Source organism: Physeter macrocephalus, chromosome 15 (assembly GCF_002837175.3).
Source record: "Physeter macrocephalus isolate SW-GA chromosome 15, ASM283717v5, whole genome shotgun sequence".
Classification (NCBI taxonomy): domain Eukaryota; kingdom Metazoa; phylum Chordata; class Mammalia; order Artiodactyla; family Physeteridae; genus Physeter; species Physeter macrocephalus.
The window spans coordinates 80,876,860-80,898,473 of record NC_041228.1 but is presented as its reverse complement, the minus strand read 5'-3'; the positions used below and the strand labels follow the sequence as shown (position 1 = coordinate 80,898,473).

Genomic DNA, 21,614 nt, shown 5'->3' with positions numbered 1-21,614 from the left:
ATATATATATACATTTTTTTTTTTTTTTTTCGTGGTGCGGAGCACAGGCTCCGGACGCGCAGGCTCAGCGGCCATGGCTCACGGGCCCAGCCGCTCCGCGGCACGTGGGACCCTCCCAGACCGGGGCGCGAACCCGGTTCCCCTGCATCGGCAGGCGGACGCGCAACCACTGCGCCACCAGGGAAGCCCGGTAAATATATTTTTAAAGCACAAATTTTGGAAATGTACAGATTAATATAAAGACTTGAGATTATCTGTTTCTAATATCCCAGGTTGAAGAGATAATCAAGCACAGACTAAAAATCACTTTTCAACGCCCTTTGTACTATTTTCTATTATGAAGAGTTCTGGTATATTAATGTTTTGCCAGGTTATCATCTATTATTCAGATAATTTATGTTTAACTTCCATTTTCCAAGGACACATACTTCCGGTAACTGAATAGCTTCCTGATTACTATACTAGAGAAAGTACAAAATCCGTGAAACACAATACGTGTTCCCTAACGAATACACGTCTGACCGCAGCGGGTGATCAGTGAGTACTTTGGTTTGTCTGTCGGCGGCCGAGAGCGCCAGCTCTGTGACGCGCGGCAGGAATGGGTCCAGGTGGATGATGGGCTTCATGTCCGCGAAGGGCACCGCGAAGCTGAGCCTCCTCTCTCTGTCCCAGGCCACACAGCGCCTGGCCCTCTCCTCGGGGGACACTGCTGTCAGAGAGATGCAGAGCGCTTTCGGTCAGCCCCTCCTCGCCTCAGGACGGCCCCTGGCTCACCCCCTCCTACTCTGTTTACCACACATGTACAAACCACCACACACTGTTTCTGAATTTTACTTAAAGGCAAACTATTTTTAAACGAGTCTAATAGTCTGGAATGTTTAATTTCCAATTTCAGTAAGAGTTACTCTTCTGCAGAAAGATGATACATGCACAATACTTTAATTAAGTATCTCCTCTTTATAACACTTATTTTCCTAATAGAGGCTCTGACTTCTGAAATGCCAAAAATCACCAATCCATTTAATATGAAATTTTAAAGGTAAAAATACCGATTTTTACTAATCAAAAATGCTAATTCCGATCAAAAACAACTTAAATTATCCAAATATTAAGGATATCAGGTTAAAAAAGATAACTCTGAACTCCTGACACAATGTTTAATATAAAGGTGCACCAAGCCAGACTCTGCTTCAAAAAGGAAAAGAGCCCAGACCCCAGCGAGCGAGCACTAAGAACCCCACAGGCTGCAGGGCACAGGGGAAGTACTCACTCCATCAGGCAACATATGGCGCTTCGTAACCTTACCTGAAAACACATAAATGACATATAGGAGCAAATATCGGAACACACCATGACCTGTATGCATCCAAATACATCCGTGGGGTTAATGTGCTTTAAGGAAAGGTCACCTGTTAGGAGGTTTTTGCTGATCTGTCCCCCAAGACGGCCAAGGACTTGCACGACCTGAACCCGTATTTCTTCTAAGGACAGCGCTTCATGCTGCAAACATGGTGACAAGTTAAATATTAGAGAGAGTCATGAGCTGAAAGAAAAACTGCTCTACCACCCTCTCCATTGTTGACGGCTCCAATGGCTCATTATATCTTACACGGCACTGCAGTTAATTTTATTGCAAATTCATGAAAAGAAGCCACATCTCTTCCAATTTTGCAGTTAGCTGTCCGTTTCCAAGACCATTGGTTCCAAAGTTTTGGCAGGAGCCCTTACACCCTTAAAAAATACTGAGGCTCCCCAAAGAACCTCAGTTTATGTAGATCGTATTTACCATAAGTTGAAACTTAGATATTATTTAAATAGTGATCATTTTATTTTAAAACACTGAACCCATGACATGTTAACAAACAATATACTTTTAGGAAAAGTAACGATATATTCCAAATAAACAACCTCAGGCAAGTGGTACTGTTTCCCATTTTCACATTTGTGAGAGACTTGCTGTTGGGCTGTAACTGGAAAAGGAGGAGTATTTTAATAGTCTTTCTAGATAATTGGGGTTTTTCTGATACGGCTCCAAAACTGAAATGGAAGTTTCTTAAAGGTTAGTCACAAGGTGGAATCTGAAACCACATCGGCGAAGATTACGTAGTCTACTACACTACAATCCGTGGGCTTCTCTCGCTCTCTGTGGATCTTCACCCACACACGATTTGGGGACATAATGCACTGTTCATGTGAAAACAGTGGTTCCCTGCGTCATGCAGATCTTCCACATGTTGATGCATTTCACTGGACATGTGAAAAAATCACATTTGTTAAGTACTGAGAAGCTGCCCGGCTCGTGATGGTTACAAGTTTTCCAAAATTTTAACTTTACCTTAAAAGCTTGAATTTTATCACCGGCAACAAATATTCTCAGAAGTTTTCTTTGAAGTGACAGGCTCGCTCTCTGTCTTGGAGAAAACGCCTGCCAGACACTGAACAGCCAGGCTGCCTATCCCAGTAACAACGGTGTTCACAAGGGAAGGGCTGCTCGGTGCATCCCTGAGGACAACCACCAGCACCTCCTGCTCCAGCACACGGGATGGCACACACGTGTGCTCGAGGGTCGAGGCTTAAGGAAGCGCTAGGGAACCAGCGCACCACCCACCACTGCACAGTGCAAACATCGACGCGTGAAAATATTGTTAGTTCTGGCCTCGCACCCGGGGACCCCAGGGCCCAGCTAGGGAAACGGGGTCCTGTGTCTGTAAAGAAATGTGTGAAACTAGAGGCACGCTCAAGTAACTTGACCTTCCTTTACTTATATGTGATAAAATAATTTAAAACCTTTAGACACCATTTCTAGTTTCATCCAGGTCTCCCAATCAAAAGCTGTCAAAAATATCGAGATGGGAGGAATTTTCCCTCGAGCTTGCAATATCAGTTCTAGATATTAAAAGTTTTTCAACTTTCCTTTTTCACATCATACTTAAAAATATTTTCCCTACACTAACTCAATTTTCTCTATTTACATCATTTTTATCTGTTACATTATGTGCCACATCTAAAAAACCGGTCTCAAGAAATTATCACTGGAAAAAAAACATAAAAACTGCCATGAACTGAACTTGACAATATGTAGTTCAGATTTAATCAGTAAATGAGTCAATCTTACATATCCATAATATCACTAACTGCAATTGCTTATTCTAAACAAGAAAACAAGACAATAAACCTGTTAACATAGTTTACATTTTTACTGCTAAATATATGCTGGAATTATTTCTATAGTGTACTTTGATATGTAAGAACAACTAATATTTTAAATGAAGACTTTTACTTTTCACAAGCGTTAGAATCTGATCTCTCTGTTATTTAAGGTAAAGAAAATACAAGGGATTTCTTACTGATGAAATGTTCTTTGTCCTTTTCAGATGCTTTAACACATCTCTAGTAAATCCTTTCTGGGCGGCCCGAGAGAGTGCTGACACTTCCCAGTTATTCCTGGTCTCACCTATCAACAGTAAACAAAAGTCAATTTTAAACAGCACTCATTCATTTATTTAATTAATACAAGGGAAAACACACTACACTGCTATAGAGAGACATTAAAATCCTAAAGTGAGATTAAAAATGAAATTTCTAGAACAACAATATTAACAGTGGTTGTCTTCGTTTTAAATACCACTGCTGACTAAAAGAAACACGGGTCCTTGGAGAAGTGGCTGACTCCCCAGCTGGGCAGACTGTGCTGGTGAGAAGCGCCAGGAGGGGGCGCTGCTCGGGTAGGGGCGCATTCCCACGAGTCCCACGCAAGTCACATCTGGGACGGGCTGAGCGCACACATCAGTGGGAGCAGGAGAGGGCTGGACCCACTGAGAATATAAGAATCCACAAGTCCCTCCTGACGGGCAGAAATAATGGGTGAAAAAAAAGTTACTTCTCACCACAGAGTGCCAACTAGATAAAAGGCATCATGGAGCTGGAACATCGCCACTGTGCCACTTTTACAGTAATAATCAACTCAGAAGAATCACCGATGGACAAACACTAAAACCATCACGGTGAGACATCCCTGAGGAATCAGAACACTTACGGCTGTGAAGCAGCTGCCATTCGACAATCATAAGCTTCTACAGAACTCGCGAGCTTAGCACAAAACTTTCCCTCCCGGACCACTTCACGGTAAGGTACCAACGTGACACCACCACCCCTGAATGGTGTGAGTCCTAGAGGACCCTGCCCTACGTGACAGCCACTCGACAACCCAGATGAGGGCACTGAGCCGCAGTCGTGGCCACACTCACCCTCACCCCCGGTCAGGCTCCAGTCGGCCCTCACAACGTCTTAGCTTAGAACCACAGGTTACACTTAGTTGTCTTGTTTTTTTCATCTCCTTGAAGTGAAACAGTTCTTCAGTTTCCTGGAGTTTCATGACTTGGACATTTACAAAATTAGATGCCTCCATCTGGGTTTGTCTAATGTTTTCTCATGACTGCGTTCAGGTTATAGAAACCATTTGTAGCGTCTTGCTGGTCCTTTATTAATAAAACCTTTGGCACCTGCTCACTTTCTCTCAGTGAAGTCACACTTACTTCTCCCAGTGCTGGGACGGCCTGGGAGGACCCTCACAGGGGCTGTAACCCCAGCACGCCTCTCCTGGCCCCCGGAAGTGAGACCCACTGACGGCAGAGCCTGACTCCCTGCTGCCTTCTGTTTCTCTGGCTCTCGTCCCATCTGTGAGCCTGCGGTGCAGGTCTGCTCGCGCCCCGTGAGCTGGGCCCCGGTGGGAACAATCACTAAGAACTGGGGTTTTGGTCTTGGACCTTCTGCAGGTGGGTTTCAGAAATCTACCCTCTGGTGGCCCCAGATGAAAAGAGGATCTGGTTTTTATTTAGTCTTAACTAAAATGTTTTGGAGCTCAAATTAGTTAAGAATTTTGTACACTGGGAAAAACAGCTCTCTGATATGTGGACTGGTCAAGTGTTTTATCTGTGTCTATGGCTCACACTGCAGAACTGAAGCCATAAACCCTCATGTGTCTGTGCGTCACCTAAGCCCTGAATTGAGAACAACCTGACTTCTCCTTGTGAGTGTGCTGTTCTCCTGTATTTGGAAAGTATTAAGAAATTAGATTATTAAGTCTCTTAAAGGAAGCTCTGTTCTTACTTATACAGATAAGTAAGCTTATATAAAATGAATATTCCTAAAATTATCTGAAAATAAAAAAATTGTACTTATAATGCTTTAAATGTGCCAAACTTTAAAAAAATGCTATAGTCACTAACTCAGAAGCATTTCAGAAATCCATGTTCACATAATAAAGGAACATCTTTGGTAAATGAGACAAATTTCATGATTTTAGTTTAAATAAATGTGTTTTCCTATCAGAGTTAAGTACAATACAAGCATGTATCTTATTCTACTTGGGTTTGTTTTTCCTATACTTATTTATATACTTACTATACTTATTCAGGCTTACAAAGCCAATAAGCTAACATCACCTCTCATTACATTGTTATTATGGTACAAGACACACAAAATAACACCACCAACCATCTGCAGAATCTTTTCTTCATCACAAACAGCCCTACATAACTTTTAAGATCATGATAAATGCAGTAAGTTTATGTTCAACTAAACTGAATCAGTGGACAAGCTTTTTACTTCCCCGGTAATTACGTTTTGTAGCATGCCAACTGGCAGATGATTTCTATGATCTGCAGCCTTGAAACCTTGGACTGAGTTAATTAGTAAATAATCACTGGATACCCACGTAATTTCTAAGTAAAATAGAATACCAAAACACTGATTGCTAAGCATCATTTTTTTTTCTTTATTTTTTTTTTTGGCTACGCTGCGCAGCTGGTGGGATCTTAGTTCCCCAACTGGGAATTGAACCCAGGCCCCCCTGCAGTGGAAGCGCCGAGTCCTAACCACTGGACTGCCAGGGAAGTCCCACTAAGCATCATTTCTAAGTCTGGGTGCTTTTGTTTCCTGCTTTCTAGGCCGTGAGGAGATGAGGCATGCTGCGTGTGGTGCCACGCGGGATGGATGCGGCTGCAGGCGGTGTCACGTGTGCTCACAAGCTCCGAGCCTGAGAAACTCCAAGACCTCAGCAGACACTTCTCAAAACCATCCACTCCGCGTTTTCTCAGGCCAAGCGAGGTTTGGCAGAGAGCTGTAACTGACAAGCGGGTGAGGCTGCAGTAGAAGTAGGAGAGCACATGCTTCTGACTTTCAAGGAGGGTGAGCTGCTCGGCTGCTCACGAAGCAGCGAGTCTCGGCTCCTTGGTGTCCGGCCGTCTTTCCACAACTGGGACTTACTAAGAGCTCACAGATTTTTGCTTTTGTGGGTTACAACTAGCAACAGTCAGCATACTGGAAGCAGGACCTACTTTTGTAAAGACCTACTGATCTATTTGAAGACCGCATGTTAACACACACGACATCTTAGTATTCCTCTGAAAACAGTTGGATCTCATGGACTCCCTGAGAGAGACCCGCTGTTTCAAGTTGTGTCAGTGGGTCCCAGAACATGACAAAACTTGGAAAGTCTAACACCTGACTCTGAGAAGAGGCTATGAAACGAGTTACAATCTTAGCAAAGTTCACTCAGTCTTAAAGGACGTGCTTCTCTGCCTTACTGATCAATGCCTTTGTAACGGGCAAAGTTACTCTTTACTTTCTGTGGAATCCACAGGGAGCAAGGCTTGAGTCTTATCAGAAGCACTCTGAGCGAACGGCTCAGGCCTTGCACCTCTGTCAGGAGCGGCACAGAGCAGCACTGGGCTCTCAGCAAAGCACGCAGGAGTCGTGCTGGCCAGCAGGCTGACGACTGTCTGCCAGGGTCTCCACTGTGAAGCTGCCATCTGCACCCTTGGTGAGTAACATGCGTTGTGGGGTAAGGTAGGCAGGATTTTATGGTAGCCCCATGACCCTCCCCGGTGTTACCCCGGTGACTGTGTTCCCTTATACAACAAGGCAGGTCTAATCTAATCACACGAGCCTCTTAAAAGCAGAGTTTCCTCCAGCAGATGCCGGAGGAAGGGGGACAGACTCAGAGCCCAAGGACTCAAAGCACACCCCTAGCTGTGAAGGTGGAGGGCCAAAGGCAAGGGGCGGGCCAAGCCGGGACCACCAGCCAGCAAGGAAACGGGGCCTCGGACACGCTGACACCCTGCATGAACCGGAGAAGGGCCAGGCCGGCCCAGCCGGCCCCGAGCAGAGGAGCGGCTAAGCCCACCTGGGCTTCCAACCCAGAGGACAGGGAAACGACAGATGGCGTTTCAGCCGCTGGCCCCGTGGTGACTGCTACACAGCGAGGAGAAGCACACGACGAGGCTTTCCGTTTGCTCACTGACTTGTAACTGCACACACGCAAGAGTCCCACACGATTCAGTGGATCACAATCTCTTTCTGGGACAATCTGCCTTGATGCTCAGATTATCCCAAGTTGGCCCATGACATTTCCCATCATTCTTCGAACACTTCCTTGATTTCTGCATGTTTCAGAAAACACAATATTCTAGGTTCCTCTTGTACTTTCCCTGTCCAGGCTGGAAGCAGCCATTTCTCCAAAGCCACAACCAGGGGACTGGTTTGCTCGCTGCTACAAAGGCACCACTAGCCCCAGGCAGCCCCTTCCAACGGACAGAAGGACAACAGGTGTGCACGTTCCACCTTCCACTTCACCCACCCACACATGTGTGCGGGCGCCTGTGCACGTGTGCAGAAGCAGTGAGGCCCGGGACGGGAGGCAGGGCCCTGAGCTCACGCCCGGCCTGATCTCCGAGGCCCTTTAGCTCTCTCTCTCTCTCTCCCCCCGTTGTCCTTGATCCAGTTGTTAATGTGGCTGAGGTCCCGTATGCCACACTCCTTGCCTGCCTGGATACCCTGCCCCACCGGGGGGCCCCCGGCGCCCACCCTCCTCGGCACCGACCACTGGAGGAGGACCTCACAGGAATGAACTCACTGGGAAGACGGCCACTCGCAATCAGAGAACAGAGCGCCTCCCGCTAACCACAGGCCCGTGGGCATGACCATGACGGCACCACCTGCCATCGGTCCTGGGGGCCCCTCACGTGAGAGGACATCAGACAAGCCCAGCTGGAAGGACCTCCTCCCAAATCACGGCCCGCAACCTTCAACAACATCACCGTCAGGAGAGCTGTCTCACACGAAAGGACGCCCAGAGGCACGACAACTACACGCAAGGTCCGGACTGAATTCTGGCCCCGGAAAAACGCAGCTGAAAGCACAGCTATGAAGGAAGTTAATGGGGCAGCCGAGCCACGTGTACACGGGCTGCAGAGGAGGAGAGGGAGGGATCCACGTCACCCTTCCTGACTTTGACCACGACGTGCTGTGGTCATGCACAGGAAACACACATCGCAGTATTCAGGCAAACACGTCTGTGATGCCTGCAACTTACTCAGAAAAGCTTCGGGAAAAAACGTCCCATATAAACACACACGCATATTATCACACGATACGGAGAAAGCACATACACTGACAAAGCAAGCAGGACAAAATTTAACTGCTAAACCTGCATAAAGAGCAGACAGGAGTTCTTTTCACCATTAATGCAACTGTTCTGGAAGTTTAATATCATATCAAACAAAACATTACTAAAAATAGTCTTTCAGGTTATGGATTTTCTGTTGTTAGTTTACTTACTCTCTGCTTTCCCCTATCTTTTCCCTATCTTCTAATTACCTGGAGAACGACTATTTATCAATAACTAAATTAAAGGATCTGCTTAAAGGATCACAGTAATGTCCCGCATTTACTGGAAAGAAATACAAATCTTTTCAATGAGCTAACTGACAGAACTAAATTCAGAAAAGCAAATGAAAGGACCACAAAGGTATCTGCTAACAGATATATTCATTTCCTTTAACCATGTCCACGTGTTTTCAGCAAACTACTCAAATAGCAGCACTCCTTATAAGAAGTGAATTTTAAAAGCCTAAATAAGATACAAACATCAACTAGTTTTTTTTTCCTCTAAATGCTTATCCCAAAACTGTGACTCACTCTTCATGAACTCTGAATATGCATCGAGGTGTCGTAAAAACCAGACACAGTGAATGAAATTTGTCACACACTTTTCATTTACAGTTTCTAAACCAACTGTATTTAAGCTGAACAATAAAATAATGATTTACGTAGATGGAATTTTACGAATTAACCCTTCATTTTCTACTTTGCTGGCAAGGGCATTTCAATTGTTACCAATATTTCAGGGTTTTTCTCCAACATGAACCCTTCTTTTTGCTCATCTGATCACAATGTCCATTTCCATTCTGGTTCAAGGAAAACTGACCCCCCTCAATGCTACGTACTATTTTTCTTGGCTAGTACAACTTTGGCCTGGGGACTTCCCTGGTGATGCAGTGGTTAGGAATCCGCCTGCCAACGAAGGGGACACGGGTCGAGCCCTGGTCTGGGAAGATCCCACATGCCACGGAGCAACTAAGCCCGTGCGCCACAACTACGGAAGCCCGCGCACCTAGAGCCCGTGCTCCACAGCCAGAGAAGCCACCGTAATGAGAAGCCCGCGCACCGCAACGAAGAGTAGCCACTGCTCGCTGCAACTAGAGAAAGCCCACACACAGCAATGAAGACCCAACGCAGCCAAAAATAAATTAATTAATTTTTTAAAAACCTCCAATCCGTTAAAAAAAAAAAAAAAAAAAAAGAAAAAATTTTGCCTGGCCAGATGAATTTTTTCTTTGAATCTTCTCCCAAACCTACATCTTGTATGACAATTCCTCTGAACTAACATTAGTACTAAATCAGTTATATCTGAAAAACCGATAAAAAATCAGGTGAGATTAGGTCAAAATATAAAATTACTATTGGATTTCCTTAGAGTTTTAATTCCTGTTTGATTTGTCAAACAAAAGTGTCTTTGCAAGGCAGTATGTTAGAATCTATAAGGAGTTCAAGATATTTAAGACTGACTTCTTGCCCTTGAAGATTTTATAAATCTTGGTAGGATATAAGTGACTAAAATAAAAAGTAGGTTTACTACCTCAGTTTTACTTCTTATGTCCCAATTATACTGAAATGAATTGGGGAGATCACAAAAATATCAAACATATTTTGAATATGTTGGGTTCAAATTTCAGAAGTTGCAAAAATGCAAATATGTAGTCTTATTATAGTTATTACATCGCCATTTTAAGATACACGTCAAAATTCTTCTAAACTTTACCTGATAAGGCTGAAGTTTTCAGATATCCATCAAGGCCGGGTAAAATGTCCTTATAATAGGGCTGAATTACATGTTTGCCGATGTAAACTGACCATTCTTCTAGGGCATTCAGGCCGACCTCTGCCAATGGGGCATAGCTCAGGCCCAGTTTAAAAGCCATCTGTATGTGAGTACAAACAAGGTAATGAAACACAAGGAATATGAGATTCAAAGAGGGTTTCTAACGGCAAGCCTTGCCTCTGCCGGAACCAGACGGGCTGGAGGGAAGGGTACACTGAGGCCCTCTCAGGAAGGCCTGCCGGGGGGTGTCACCGCACACCTGCAGCACCGGGAGGGCTGAATCCTCAGCCCCCACCCCCAGGGGCCCTCAGAGAGGCCCAGCCAGTGTCCCTCCCCAGAGCTGCTCAGTGGCAGAAGCAGAACATGAACCGGGCTGTCTGACGGGTGAGCGCCTGCTGTGACTGCCATGCTTTCCAGGAAACAGGACACTGCACAAGAGACGCGACTGCTCAGGACGATGCACCCACCTGCAAGGCAGGGACATAGGCTCTGACATCAAGTTCGATGATGTCATGTGGCAGGGACAGGACAAAGGTCAAACAGGAGGCCAGGAGTTCATCTTTGTACTGCTTCATTTTAACTGACACCTTAGCAAGAAAGACAAGAACGTCAGCGCTGCGCACCTGAAGCGAGTCTTCGATTTCACAGTCAACCACGAGCTGCGCTATGCGCTATTCGCAGGTAGGGAAAACGGTCACGTGGCCTTTCCCCGACTCGGCCGCGTTCATTCACAAATGAGGCACTGATCTCCAGGAACAGTTCCTCTGTTGAGTACTTAATTCCCACTACGTGGAAGAGCTAAAGAATCTATTAACTTTGAGCTGTCATCACTCAGTTTTAAGAAACCTCAGGGGACACTGGAAGCACAAAGATTTCCTCTGTTAGTGATTTTAACCCCTTAATCCCCATATGGATTAAGCAGCCCATTTTTAAGTAATCAGATCATTTATGATCATTAGGATTTTTTTCAACATACATTCATCTTTTTAAAAACATCTTCATGGCAGTATAATTGCTTTGCAACGATGTGTTAGTTTCTGCTGTATAACACAGTGAATCAGCTATACGTATACATACATCCCCATATCCCCTCCCTCTTGCATCTCCCTCCCTTCCACCCTCCCTATCCCACCCCTCTAGGTGGTCACAAAACACGGAGCTGATCTCCCCGTGCTATGCGGCTGCTTCCCACTAGCTATCTATTTTACATTTGGTAGTGTACATATGTCCACGCCACTCTCTCACTTCGTCCCAGCTTACCCTTCCCCGTCTCCGTGTCCTCAAGTCCATTCTCTACGTCTTACATTCATTTTTAAACAACCCACGACAACACCGGAGAAATCATTTGAAAATTACCTCTTTACCAAATTTTGCAAACAAAGCAAAGCAAAAAGACTTTTCTGGGTCCTCAGGAGACTGTTTCTGACTCTTTGGACCAACACCCTGTCAAATAAAACACGGAATTAGTTCAGTGAATGATAACCAGGTAATCCTGTGTCCTAATCTGGCAGTTCCCAGCCTTCCTTCCAAGGGGAACCCATTTTCATGTTGCTCAGGCCTCATGCAGAGGGGAAGTGAAGTCAGCCCTGAAAACATTTCAGGCAGAGGCCAGTGAGAAACCAAGAGGGAGGTGGGAAGTGTGCTTCCTGGTCAAAAGCCAAGGCCTAAGTCTGCTCCCCGTCCTGGTGCTCTGACGCACACACCTGGGGGCTGAGACCCTGTTCATGCCCAGAGCCCCCAGACACAAACCCAGTCACTCTCCAACCTCACGGGCCACCAGATGCCCTGGGCGGCCTGGGCACAGGCTGCCGAGCCGCGGCCCAGAGCTTCTGACGCGGTGAGCCTGGAGAGGGCATGAGTGACGCTAGTGATGCCAGTCCCAGCACCCAGCACCCCTGCAGAACCCCTGCAGAGCTAACGTAATCAGCCAGGTGCTGTAAATCAGAACAGAAAATGCTACCGGTTAAACTTGAAAGAGTGCCATCCAATTGCCACTCACATCATCAGTCTTTCAAAATACAGATAATAAAATTAGTAGACGTTTAAACTGCAGTATGCTGTCATGTCGTACTTTAGAAGGTATTTATACACACTCACTCAACCTAAGAAACACAGGAATGTTCAGTGTCCTTCAAAAAAACACTTACCTCAAAATATTTTATTTTCTTGGCATTTCTCACAGCAATAGATAGCAATTTGTAGAAACCACTAATGAATGGCAACCGTGTAGACTGCAGAATTAGTTCATATGCAAAGGAGTATACCCATGGCTCAAAAAATTCTACATGTTTCTCAGGAAGAATCTCCCTGTAAAAACAAATTTAAAGCTCAATGTAGAAATTCTCATCATACACTATTTTTATTCAGCTTTGAAATTATAAGGGACATAATCAAAACAAAATCATAATCTATGATTCCATTATATATCATTTTCAGGTATATCTATATTCCTTGTTTTCCCTACCTGAGGATCTTTTAAATGTATTTTTTTAAAAGAATATAAATCTCAGCTGCTACATTTACATGTATTTTAAGCTTCATACAAGCAATTTTAGAGTTGAAGTCCTACTATTTCATTTCTTATATCTACACAAGTGATTTTCCTATATTACAGCCAATAATTGATAATTTCCACTCTCAGACAAATAGCATTTTTTAAATACCTGCAAAGGCCCACCAGGTTGATGAAAGCTGAGAAATCCTTAGGTTTAGCAGGATGCAAATTGGCAGCTGGATCTGAAGTCGGGATCACCCAAACATCAGCAGCTTCACTTTCATCCTTAAAAATTAACGGTGCCAAAAAACACTGTAACGTTCAATCGTTCAACAAATGACTCAGCAAGTGACTCCACGGCCAAGGCCTGAGTCTTCGAGGAAGGAAGGCAAAAGTGAGGAGGTACAGACGGGCCTCGGAAGCTCACAGCAGGATCAAAATGACGGGACCCACAGAACACGTGGCACGGGAGGCCACAGGGGACACCGTCGGGGGAATAAAGGGGCACGCACGGAGAGACAGGGTGGGGGGGCTATAATTTCTCACAGGAGCAGTGGTGCCAGACAGAGGCAGAAGCTCATACCACAGAAAGGGTCAGTAATGACGTGCAGGGCTCAAACTGGGAAACAGAGAAACAGTTACTACTATTCGGTAATACAAAAATATTAACACATTCAGTTTGTGTTTCACATTCAGGTGGAAACGTCAAGGGCAAGGCTGGAGTGTAGACCTATCTGGGAAATGCTAATCTCAGAGGTGACAGCTGACCCAGCGGACAGCACGAGGGGAGCAGAAGAAGCAGAGACCAGGGCGCGTGCTCCAAAAGCGGGTGTGCGGCCACAGTCCCGGGGGTCCCTCTGGGCATGTCTGTTTACGAAATTCGTTTAGATGTGAATATATAAAAAGCCTTAAAGATCAACAGACCACCCCCCAGTGTCCCCTTCAACCTGTGTAAAAGCATCACGAGCGCAGCCAGGTTGACGAGGCGCGGGGCCCGCCTCTGCCCCTGCAGGAACCCCTGACCGAGTGGCCCTGGGCTCGGCCGCGGAAGCCAACAGGCAAAGCCGACTGAAGGAACCACGGGCTCCGCAGTGAACTGGGTGTGTTCCACCGAGTCCACGCCCACTGACTCTAGCCTCATCAGCTGAGTGGCTTGTGATGAGGACTCCTCAGAGCGGACAGCAGCTCCGAGCCGGCAGCTTCACGCTAGGTCCCATCTTTGAGCCGGCCAGGAAAACAGTGCAAGAACACAGGAGCAGGGGGTCTTCCCTGTCCGCCCTGGCCTACCTTCTACTGACTCCAGAGCACAGAACTTGGAGTCTCCTCGGGTATCAACCAGAGGAACGCCAGGTTTCCCGATCCTACTGCAAAAGGCCACCTCTACACTAAGACAGACTTGACTCTGCTACTGCTGAGGAATGAGTAACAATCCTTTTAACAACTTTTTCCAAAGAATTACTTTAACTTATTAAACATATAAACTACTATCTAGTAGTTGTGAACAATCTGGTACGGAATATTTTCTATACATTAGGCAATGCAAATAAAAAAGTATCAGTGACACGTATTAATGCTGATAAACCAATTTCCTGCGATCTCTACAAGTGTGCGATTTGCTCATACTGCAGCACACACAGAGAGTTAGTACAAAAAGGATGCAAAATTATTACTGACAAGATCTTCTAACCTCTCGTTCCCCAACACTCTGCTTTTCCAGTGTAAGATCCAATTTCTCGATAATCTTCAAAACTGATTTTACAAATTCATCGTACAGCAAACGATTCAGACTTGGAAGGGAGGAATTCACAAAGAGAAATGCTTCATCTGCTAAAAGAGAATCCTTAAAATAAAGAAAATAATAAATTTCAAGATACTGTGCAAAAAAGTATCAGTACCAGTATTAAATAAGCATTATGATACATAAAGATGTATACGTATATTTAGGTATTATGGAAACTCCTGTGTAAACTATAGCAGATTACCTCAAAGTTTTCAAGCTGGAAAATGTAGATACCTTCCTAAATTATTAGGACAAGACCATTTCAGGCAGATACGACTTACGCAGTCATGTAACAAACACAAACAGTGTAAATGAGAAGATTTAGGCCAATCCTTGTCAAAGTATTTACCACATTAATGTGTGAGTGTGTGTGTGTGTACACATCTGTACACTATACCTGCTGTGTCTATGTGCAAATGCACATTCATGTACATATGCACATATACACGTGTGCACATATAAATACACATGTACTCACACATACATGCATGCATACATATGTATAAATATATATATATTCTCAGAATGGATTTAAAGTATTATAATCTATTATTTCTTTAAAACTGAAATATTCTACCATTCCAAAAATATGGACCAATTACTCTGCCTTTACTCAAACAGTCTATTAAACTTAACCTCAAAATGTATCTACCATCACATATAAGAAAGCGTATTTTAGGTAAAATTATTAACATTGCTGTACTATTTTACCTCAATAAGAAAAACTCCTAAGATTTTTCACAGGATAGGAACCATCTATTGACCAACACTGCTTTTCCTAGGCTATGAATGCTTTGTCAAAGACTATGTTAAACGGTGGCCAGAACCTGGCTTAGAGCAGACACCGCTGAAACACCTGCCAGAAACGTAGGAGGCGTGATTCTAACCGTGACAAACAGCTGTGCACCCATCTCCTTCATACCTACTACATCAACTGGATTTACCTTCAGCTTTAGCAAGTAAAAAGAGCACAGCTGTGGTGATAACACTGCCTGCCATGTTCTTTTTATCCACCAGCCTGGGTCTGTTTGAAGGAACAACTCTGCACCAATTACACTATGTATGCTGCTTCTTAAGCTAAAATGATGACTCAGCTATGGTAATTCATTAATTTTAAAAGAGTTCTACAATTTTGTTCCTTTTATTTGATTTTTTTCAAGTCTCACTTTAACTATCCTAACTTACACTGTTTTAATTTTTCATTACCTGAAGTACTTAAAAAAAAAACAAAACCCTATTGAAAGTTAGTAAAATATACTTCTGAAATAATTCTTAGGTGTAAAACTCTGGAGACTAATAAAGAGGAACTAAGGTACTTCTGTGGCTTTAAAATAGTCGTTTTTACCATCATCTGGTCACAGCTCAGGAGATTTCTGAAAAGATCCAAATAGTCTTTGCAGGCGGGCACCCGCCGTTGGCCGGCTCTAACGTCCCCTGACACGCGACAGTCTTCAGACTCAGGCTCAGCACCCTGGCGGGAAGACAGACATGCAACGTTGAGGACGGATCAGAGAACGAGCGGCGCTGCTGCACTTCCACTTTCTGAGGTCAGAATTCTCTAAGCGAAAAGAGCCACCAGCTGGAGACTCTAATTTGTTTGAGAAAGATAGTATATTATGAAAGCATACTAAAAAAGCTGGAAAAAGTCACAATTTTCTAACTAGGACTAAAACAGTGATGCACTAACAAGTGTTTCAAAACAATATCCAAGGTATGTGTTATGAATAATTTACCTCAACTTCTTATACACATCTCTCATCTCATCCTATTTCCTGTTAACTTAAAGTAACTAAGACATGCCTCCCATAATATACCTAAGTATTTTGTCCTACAGTTTCAAGAGAAAAAGATCCCTTTTTGTAAAAATGTCTGTATAGTAGTAAGGTTATGTTTAAGGATGTCTCATAACCATCACCGGAAAAAGTACTTAGGTATTACAGCCTATACTTTTCAAAATGTAGCTAATGGCTAATAACAAAAAAGCCACTTTGGGGGCTTCCCTGGTGGCGCGGTGGTTGCGCGTCCGCCTGCCGATGCAGGAGAACCGGGTTCGCGCCCCAGTCTGGGAGGATCCCGCGTGCCGCGGAGCGGCTGGGCCCGTGAGCCATGGCCGCTGGGCCTGCGCGTCCGGAGCCTGTGCTCCGCAACGGGAGAGGCCGCAGCAGAGGGAGGCCCGCACACCACAAAAAAAAAAAAAAAAAAGCCACTTTTGTATATTTACAGACTAAACACTCCGGCAACATCTTTAGCTTTCAAGATGACAAAAGACTAACTTTCAAATCATACATTCAGAATTTACCTTTTGAAGGATCACTGGTTTAGAACATATTCTGATTAAACCTTGATGCACTATAAAAAGAAAATGAAAACAAAAAAGAAAAATACAATGAAAAATATAACCACTCAATAAAAATGACAGCCATTATCTTTATGAACATAACTTACCTCTCAATTTTTTCTCTACGTTTGGTAATATCTTTAGTTTTAATGTTTTTCTTTTTTTCTTTTGTTTTAAATTTTAGACTATTAAGATTCAAAAGCAAAAGAGGAAAAAAATTCAAAAAATGGATAGAAAAAGGATATTCTGGTTCACCAAAATACTAGCTCTCCAAGAGGCATCGAAAGATACAAAAGAATCTGGCAACCAGATGTTCTTTATATCAAACAACATGTTAAGTATTAACCATTCATCATCCTCAAAACAAGTGAATTCCAAACTTACCCACAGTACTAATGCAATTCCAGAGAACTGGTCCTTTTTCTGCCAAGGCCAGGAAAACTTTCACTATGGCTTTGCAACACACCAACTGCATTTTTGGACTGTACTGGGGGAAACTGTCTATCTGCACGACCACGAGGTGCTCCAGAACTGGCATGTGCACCTCAGGAACCTGCCAGAAAGGAGAGCACACGAAGAGCTAGGGCAGGCAATGAGTAACTACAGGGACCATACAGACAGTCACAGTGAACACAACGCCATTAGACACATGACACATATCACATGACTGAAAAACCAGGATTATTACCTAATCTGCTTATTGCTGTGATTGTCTTTAAAAAAAATCAGAGTAACTGTCTAAATGATACTTACGGTGCAATTCTACCCCAAGCAGCAATCTTAATCTTTTAGAAAGATAAAAAGTAACAGATAATTTTTCCTACTCTGGGAACAAAAAGTCAAGTTTCATGACAAAAACCGTACCGATACAAAATACTAGCTAAAAATGTCACCTTAGGGACTTCCCTGGTGCTCCAGAGGATAAGACTCCATGCTCCCAATGCAGGGAGCCCAGGTTCAATCCCTAGTCGGGGAACTAGACCCCACAGGCATGCCACAACTAGGGAGCCTGCCTGCTACAACTAAGGAGCCCACGTGCCGCAACTAAGACCCGGAGCAACCCAATAAATAAATATAAATAAAAATATTAGGAAAAAAAAAAGGTCGTCTTGACCACAATGTGCCCATACTGAATGCATATTAACTCCTGCTACGCCATCAAATTACCTGAAGAACTGAGGTAAAATAGTCAAAACTGTGCTCCGTTTAATCAACTAGCTCACTCACCGTATCAAGGTGAAGCAAGACACTGGCAATAGACTGGAGGAAACTGGGCATCTGGTAGACGTGGTCCTCAGCCGTGTCCGTCTCAGTGAGGAACAGCTGCCGGCAGCGCTGAACAAGCTCCACGAACATGAAGCCAACGTCTTCTGCGTTTATAACCTTGCAAGGCTTTAGGGAAGGAAAACAAGCCTCTGTCAACCTTACCAACCTCAAAATAATGGTGTTTAAGGTGTCGTGTTAAGCCACGTTGTTATAAACTGAATGTTAACAAGCTTTTTAATGGTGAAGAAATACAGATATAAAATACAGTGGATGTTCTAAAGATGCTTTCTGAAAAATCTGTAAGTACTTTCTGAACAGTTATTAATACACAACACTCCTATTGAACCCTGTGTTCTAGGCACTGGGAAGATAGTAGTTATCCAAGACAACTGGGTGCAGACCCTGCCCAGAGGCCAGTCGCCCACAGGAAGGGACAGACCCAAACCCCGGAGGCTCAGCACACGGCACCCAGAGGCACCTTCCTCACTCATGCACCCGGCTGGGCCGCCCTCTGCCCGGCCACGTGCTCCTGAGGCCCCTTAGACTTCGGCTCGAGTCCCTCCTCCAGGAGACTCCGGCCCCCGTATCTCTGCCACGTCCTCTCCCTTCCTCCCTGCTGGTCACGCTCTGGCTACACTACGTCACCACAACGAACAAGTCCAAGCTGGCCAGACCTCAGGGTCTGCAGCTGTGAAGCCCAGGCCCTCGGTCACCTCTGAGCCTTCTCACACACTGTTTCTCCTGCCCTAAGTACACTGAAAGGAGCCGCAGAGACAAGTGGAGATAAAGGTTTATTTTTAAGGGGAAAGGATCATCTGGAAACAAATGAGGAAGCATGAGGGAAGGAGTGAGGAGTGGTGTGGAGGGCCAGAAACAGACGCACAGACCCTACAACAGGGAAGCAGCCCTGGGAGGAAGACCCGCACAGAGGCAGGGAGTGACGTCCTCTGTCGAGTGGACGCACGGAGCTCCGCTAGGAGGGGCGCACCCGCGGCGACGCTCCATGTCCCTGAACAGACCTCACTCGGGCACACGGGCTCCTGCTAGCACGCCGAGCGCCGCCACCAAACCGCGCCTCATCAACAACGGGCAGCGCGGCAGCGGGAAAAACGTGGCACTTCTCGTCTCCAGGTCGGGGTTATGTCTTGGTTCTGTCCACTGTTCACTGTGTGCCCTTTCACAAGTTACCTAATTTCTCTGGGCCTCAGTTTCCTCACCTGTAAAGTGGAATCATATTCCTAAAAGCCTGTGGGAGAGTTATGAGTATTTGAGATAATATACATACAGAATCCTAGTACACGGCAGGCACTGAAAAAAACAAGTTAATGACAAAGCAAGTAAGAACAATATTTTCACAAGTGTGAGATGCTATTCAAAATACAATGAAGTACACTCTTTTAAACCCTCAAGTGAAACTAAAAAGACAAGAGTAAATTAAGGGGCATACCCCTGCAAACAGTCCATATCCACGAACGGCGATGGACAAGTCCTTGCTGTTTGAGTCCACGTTTCTGATGATCCCATAGAACTGCTCCATGAAGTACCGCAGCTTACTCCTGTGTGTCTCTGCGTTGTTCGCTACCATAAAAGAAAGCTGCAATTGCATAACGTTTACTTTAGAGACATTTCTAGGAAAACAAAGGAATCTATCCAAATGTGAAAAGGCTAGAACTGCTAAGACATTATCAATGTGCTGTCACAGTTCCACAGTTGCTCTTACTCATAAAGAACCATTCCTTCCACCTGACTGCTTAGTCTCCAACAGGTTCAGAAAAGGCACTTTCTCAAGTAAGCCTTTATTATACGTGATGCTTTTTTCCTAGAGAAAGGGACTGAAGGAGACCAGGAAGACGCAGGAAGACGTTTGCACAAAACACAGGCTCCAGACGAAAGCTCCCTGATGAAGCAGAAGGAGTCTTTAGACTCATCTGTGACTCATGGTGACACAGAGCTGGGCAGCCCAGAGGCCGGTGAGCTCAGTCACCAACAGACTGGGACCCACAGGAGGGAACCCGGGGACGGCTCAAAACTAAAAACCAGAAAGAAAGACAAGTGTCTCATATAGTTTTCTGAGTACAGGTCTTTTACCTCCTTAGGTAGGTGTTTTATTCTTTCTGTTGCAATGGTGAATGGTACTGTTTCCTTAATTTCTCTTTCTGATCTTTTGTTGTTCGTGTATAGGAATGCAAGAGATTTCTGTGCATTAATTTTGTATCCTGCAACTTTACCAAATTCATTGATTAGCTCTAGTGGTTTTCTGGTGGCATCTTTAGGATTCTCTATGTATAGTATCATGTCATCTGCAAACAGTGACAGTTTTACTTCTTCTTTTCCAATTTGTATTCCTTTTATTTCTTTTTCTTCTCTGACTGCCATGGCTAGGACTTCCAAAACTATGTTGAGTAATAGTGGCGAGAGTGGACATCCTTTCTTGTTCCTGATCTTATAGGAAATGCTTTCAATTTTTCACCATTGAGAATCATGTTTGCTGTGGGTTTGCCATATATGGCCTCTATTATGTTGAAGTAGGTTCCCTCTACTCCCACTTTCTGGAGAGTTTTTATCGTAAATAGGTGTTGAACTTTGTCAAAAGCTTTTTCTGCATCTATTGAGATGATCAGGTGGTTTTTATTCTTCAATTTGTTAATACGGTTTATCACATTGATTGATTTGTGTATATTGAAAAAACCCTGCATCCCTGGGATAAATCCCACTTGATCATGGTGTATGACACAAACAGATGGAGACATATACCATGTTCTTGGATGAGAAGAATCCATATTGTAAATACGACTATACTACCCAAAGCATTCTACAGATTCAATGCAATCCGTACCAAATTACCAGTGGCATTTTTTACAAAATTAGAACAAAAAATCTTAAAATTTGTATGGAGACACAAAAGACCCCAAAGAGCCAAAGCAGTCTTGAGGGGAAAAAAATGGAGCTGGAGGAATCAGACTCCCAGACTATACTACAAACCTACAGTAATCAAGACAATATTGACCCACCTCCTAGAGAAATGGAAATAAAAACAAAAATAAACAAATGGGATCTAATGAAACTTAAAAGCTTTTGCACAGCAAAGGAAACTATAAACAAGACAAAAAGACAACCCTCAGAATGGGAGAAAATATTTGCAAACGAATCAACGGACAAAGGATTAATCTCCAAAATATATCCACAGCTCACGCAGCTCAATACTAAAAAAACAACCCAAACCAAAAATGGGCAGAAGACCTAAACATTTCTCCAAAGAAGAGATATACAGATTGCCAACAAACACATGAAAGAATGCTCAACATCATTAATCATTAGAGAAATGCAAATCAAAACTAGAGTGAGGTAACATCGCACACTGGTCAGAATGGCCATCATCAAAAGAACTATAAACAATAAATGCTGGAGAGGGTGTGGAGAAAAGGGAACCCTCTTGCACTGTTGGTGGGAATGTAAATTGATACAGCCACTATGGAGAACAGTATGGAGGTTCCTTAAAAAACTAAAAATAGAA

At 44.1% G+C, this 21,614-nt stretch overlaps 1 protein-coding gene across 1 annotated transcript in view; it reads right to left on the bottom strand.

Annotated features, from left to right (window-relative positions):
• The window catches only part of PRKDC (protein kinase, DNA-activated, catalytic subunit), a 164,736-nt gene that overhangs the window by 122,802 nt on the left and 20,320 nt on the right, over positions 1-21,614 (bottom strand). Inside the window, exons 11-24 of the mRNA XM_024127082.2 lie at positions 19,548-19,694; positions 18,062-18,226; positions 17,219-17,387; positions 16,796-16,845; positions 15,842-15,967; positions 14,404-14,556; positions 12,886-13,001; positions 12,370-12,529; positions 11,579-11,665; positions 10,690-10,809; positions 10,163-10,322; positions 3,348-3,454; positions 1,410-1,500; positions 546-709 (exon numbers count right to left, since the gene is read on the bottom strand). Coding sequence (XP_023982850.1) covers positions 546-709; positions 1,410-1,500; positions 3,348-3,454; positions 10,163-10,322; positions 10,690-10,809; positions 11,579-11,665; positions 12,370-12,529; positions 12,886-13,001; positions 14,404-14,556; positions 15,842-15,967; positions 16,796-16,845; positions 17,219-17,387; positions 18,062-18,226; positions 19,548-19,694 — 1,815 coding nt within the window. The remainder of the gene's footprint in view (positions 1-545; positions 710-1,409; positions 1,501-3,347; positions 3,455-10,162; positions 10,323-10,689; positions 10,810-11,578; positions 11,666-12,369; positions 12,530-12,885; positions 13,002-14,403; positions 14,557-15,841; positions 15,968-16,795; positions 16,846-17,218; positions 17,388-18,061; positions 18,227-19,547; positions 19,695-21,614) is intronic.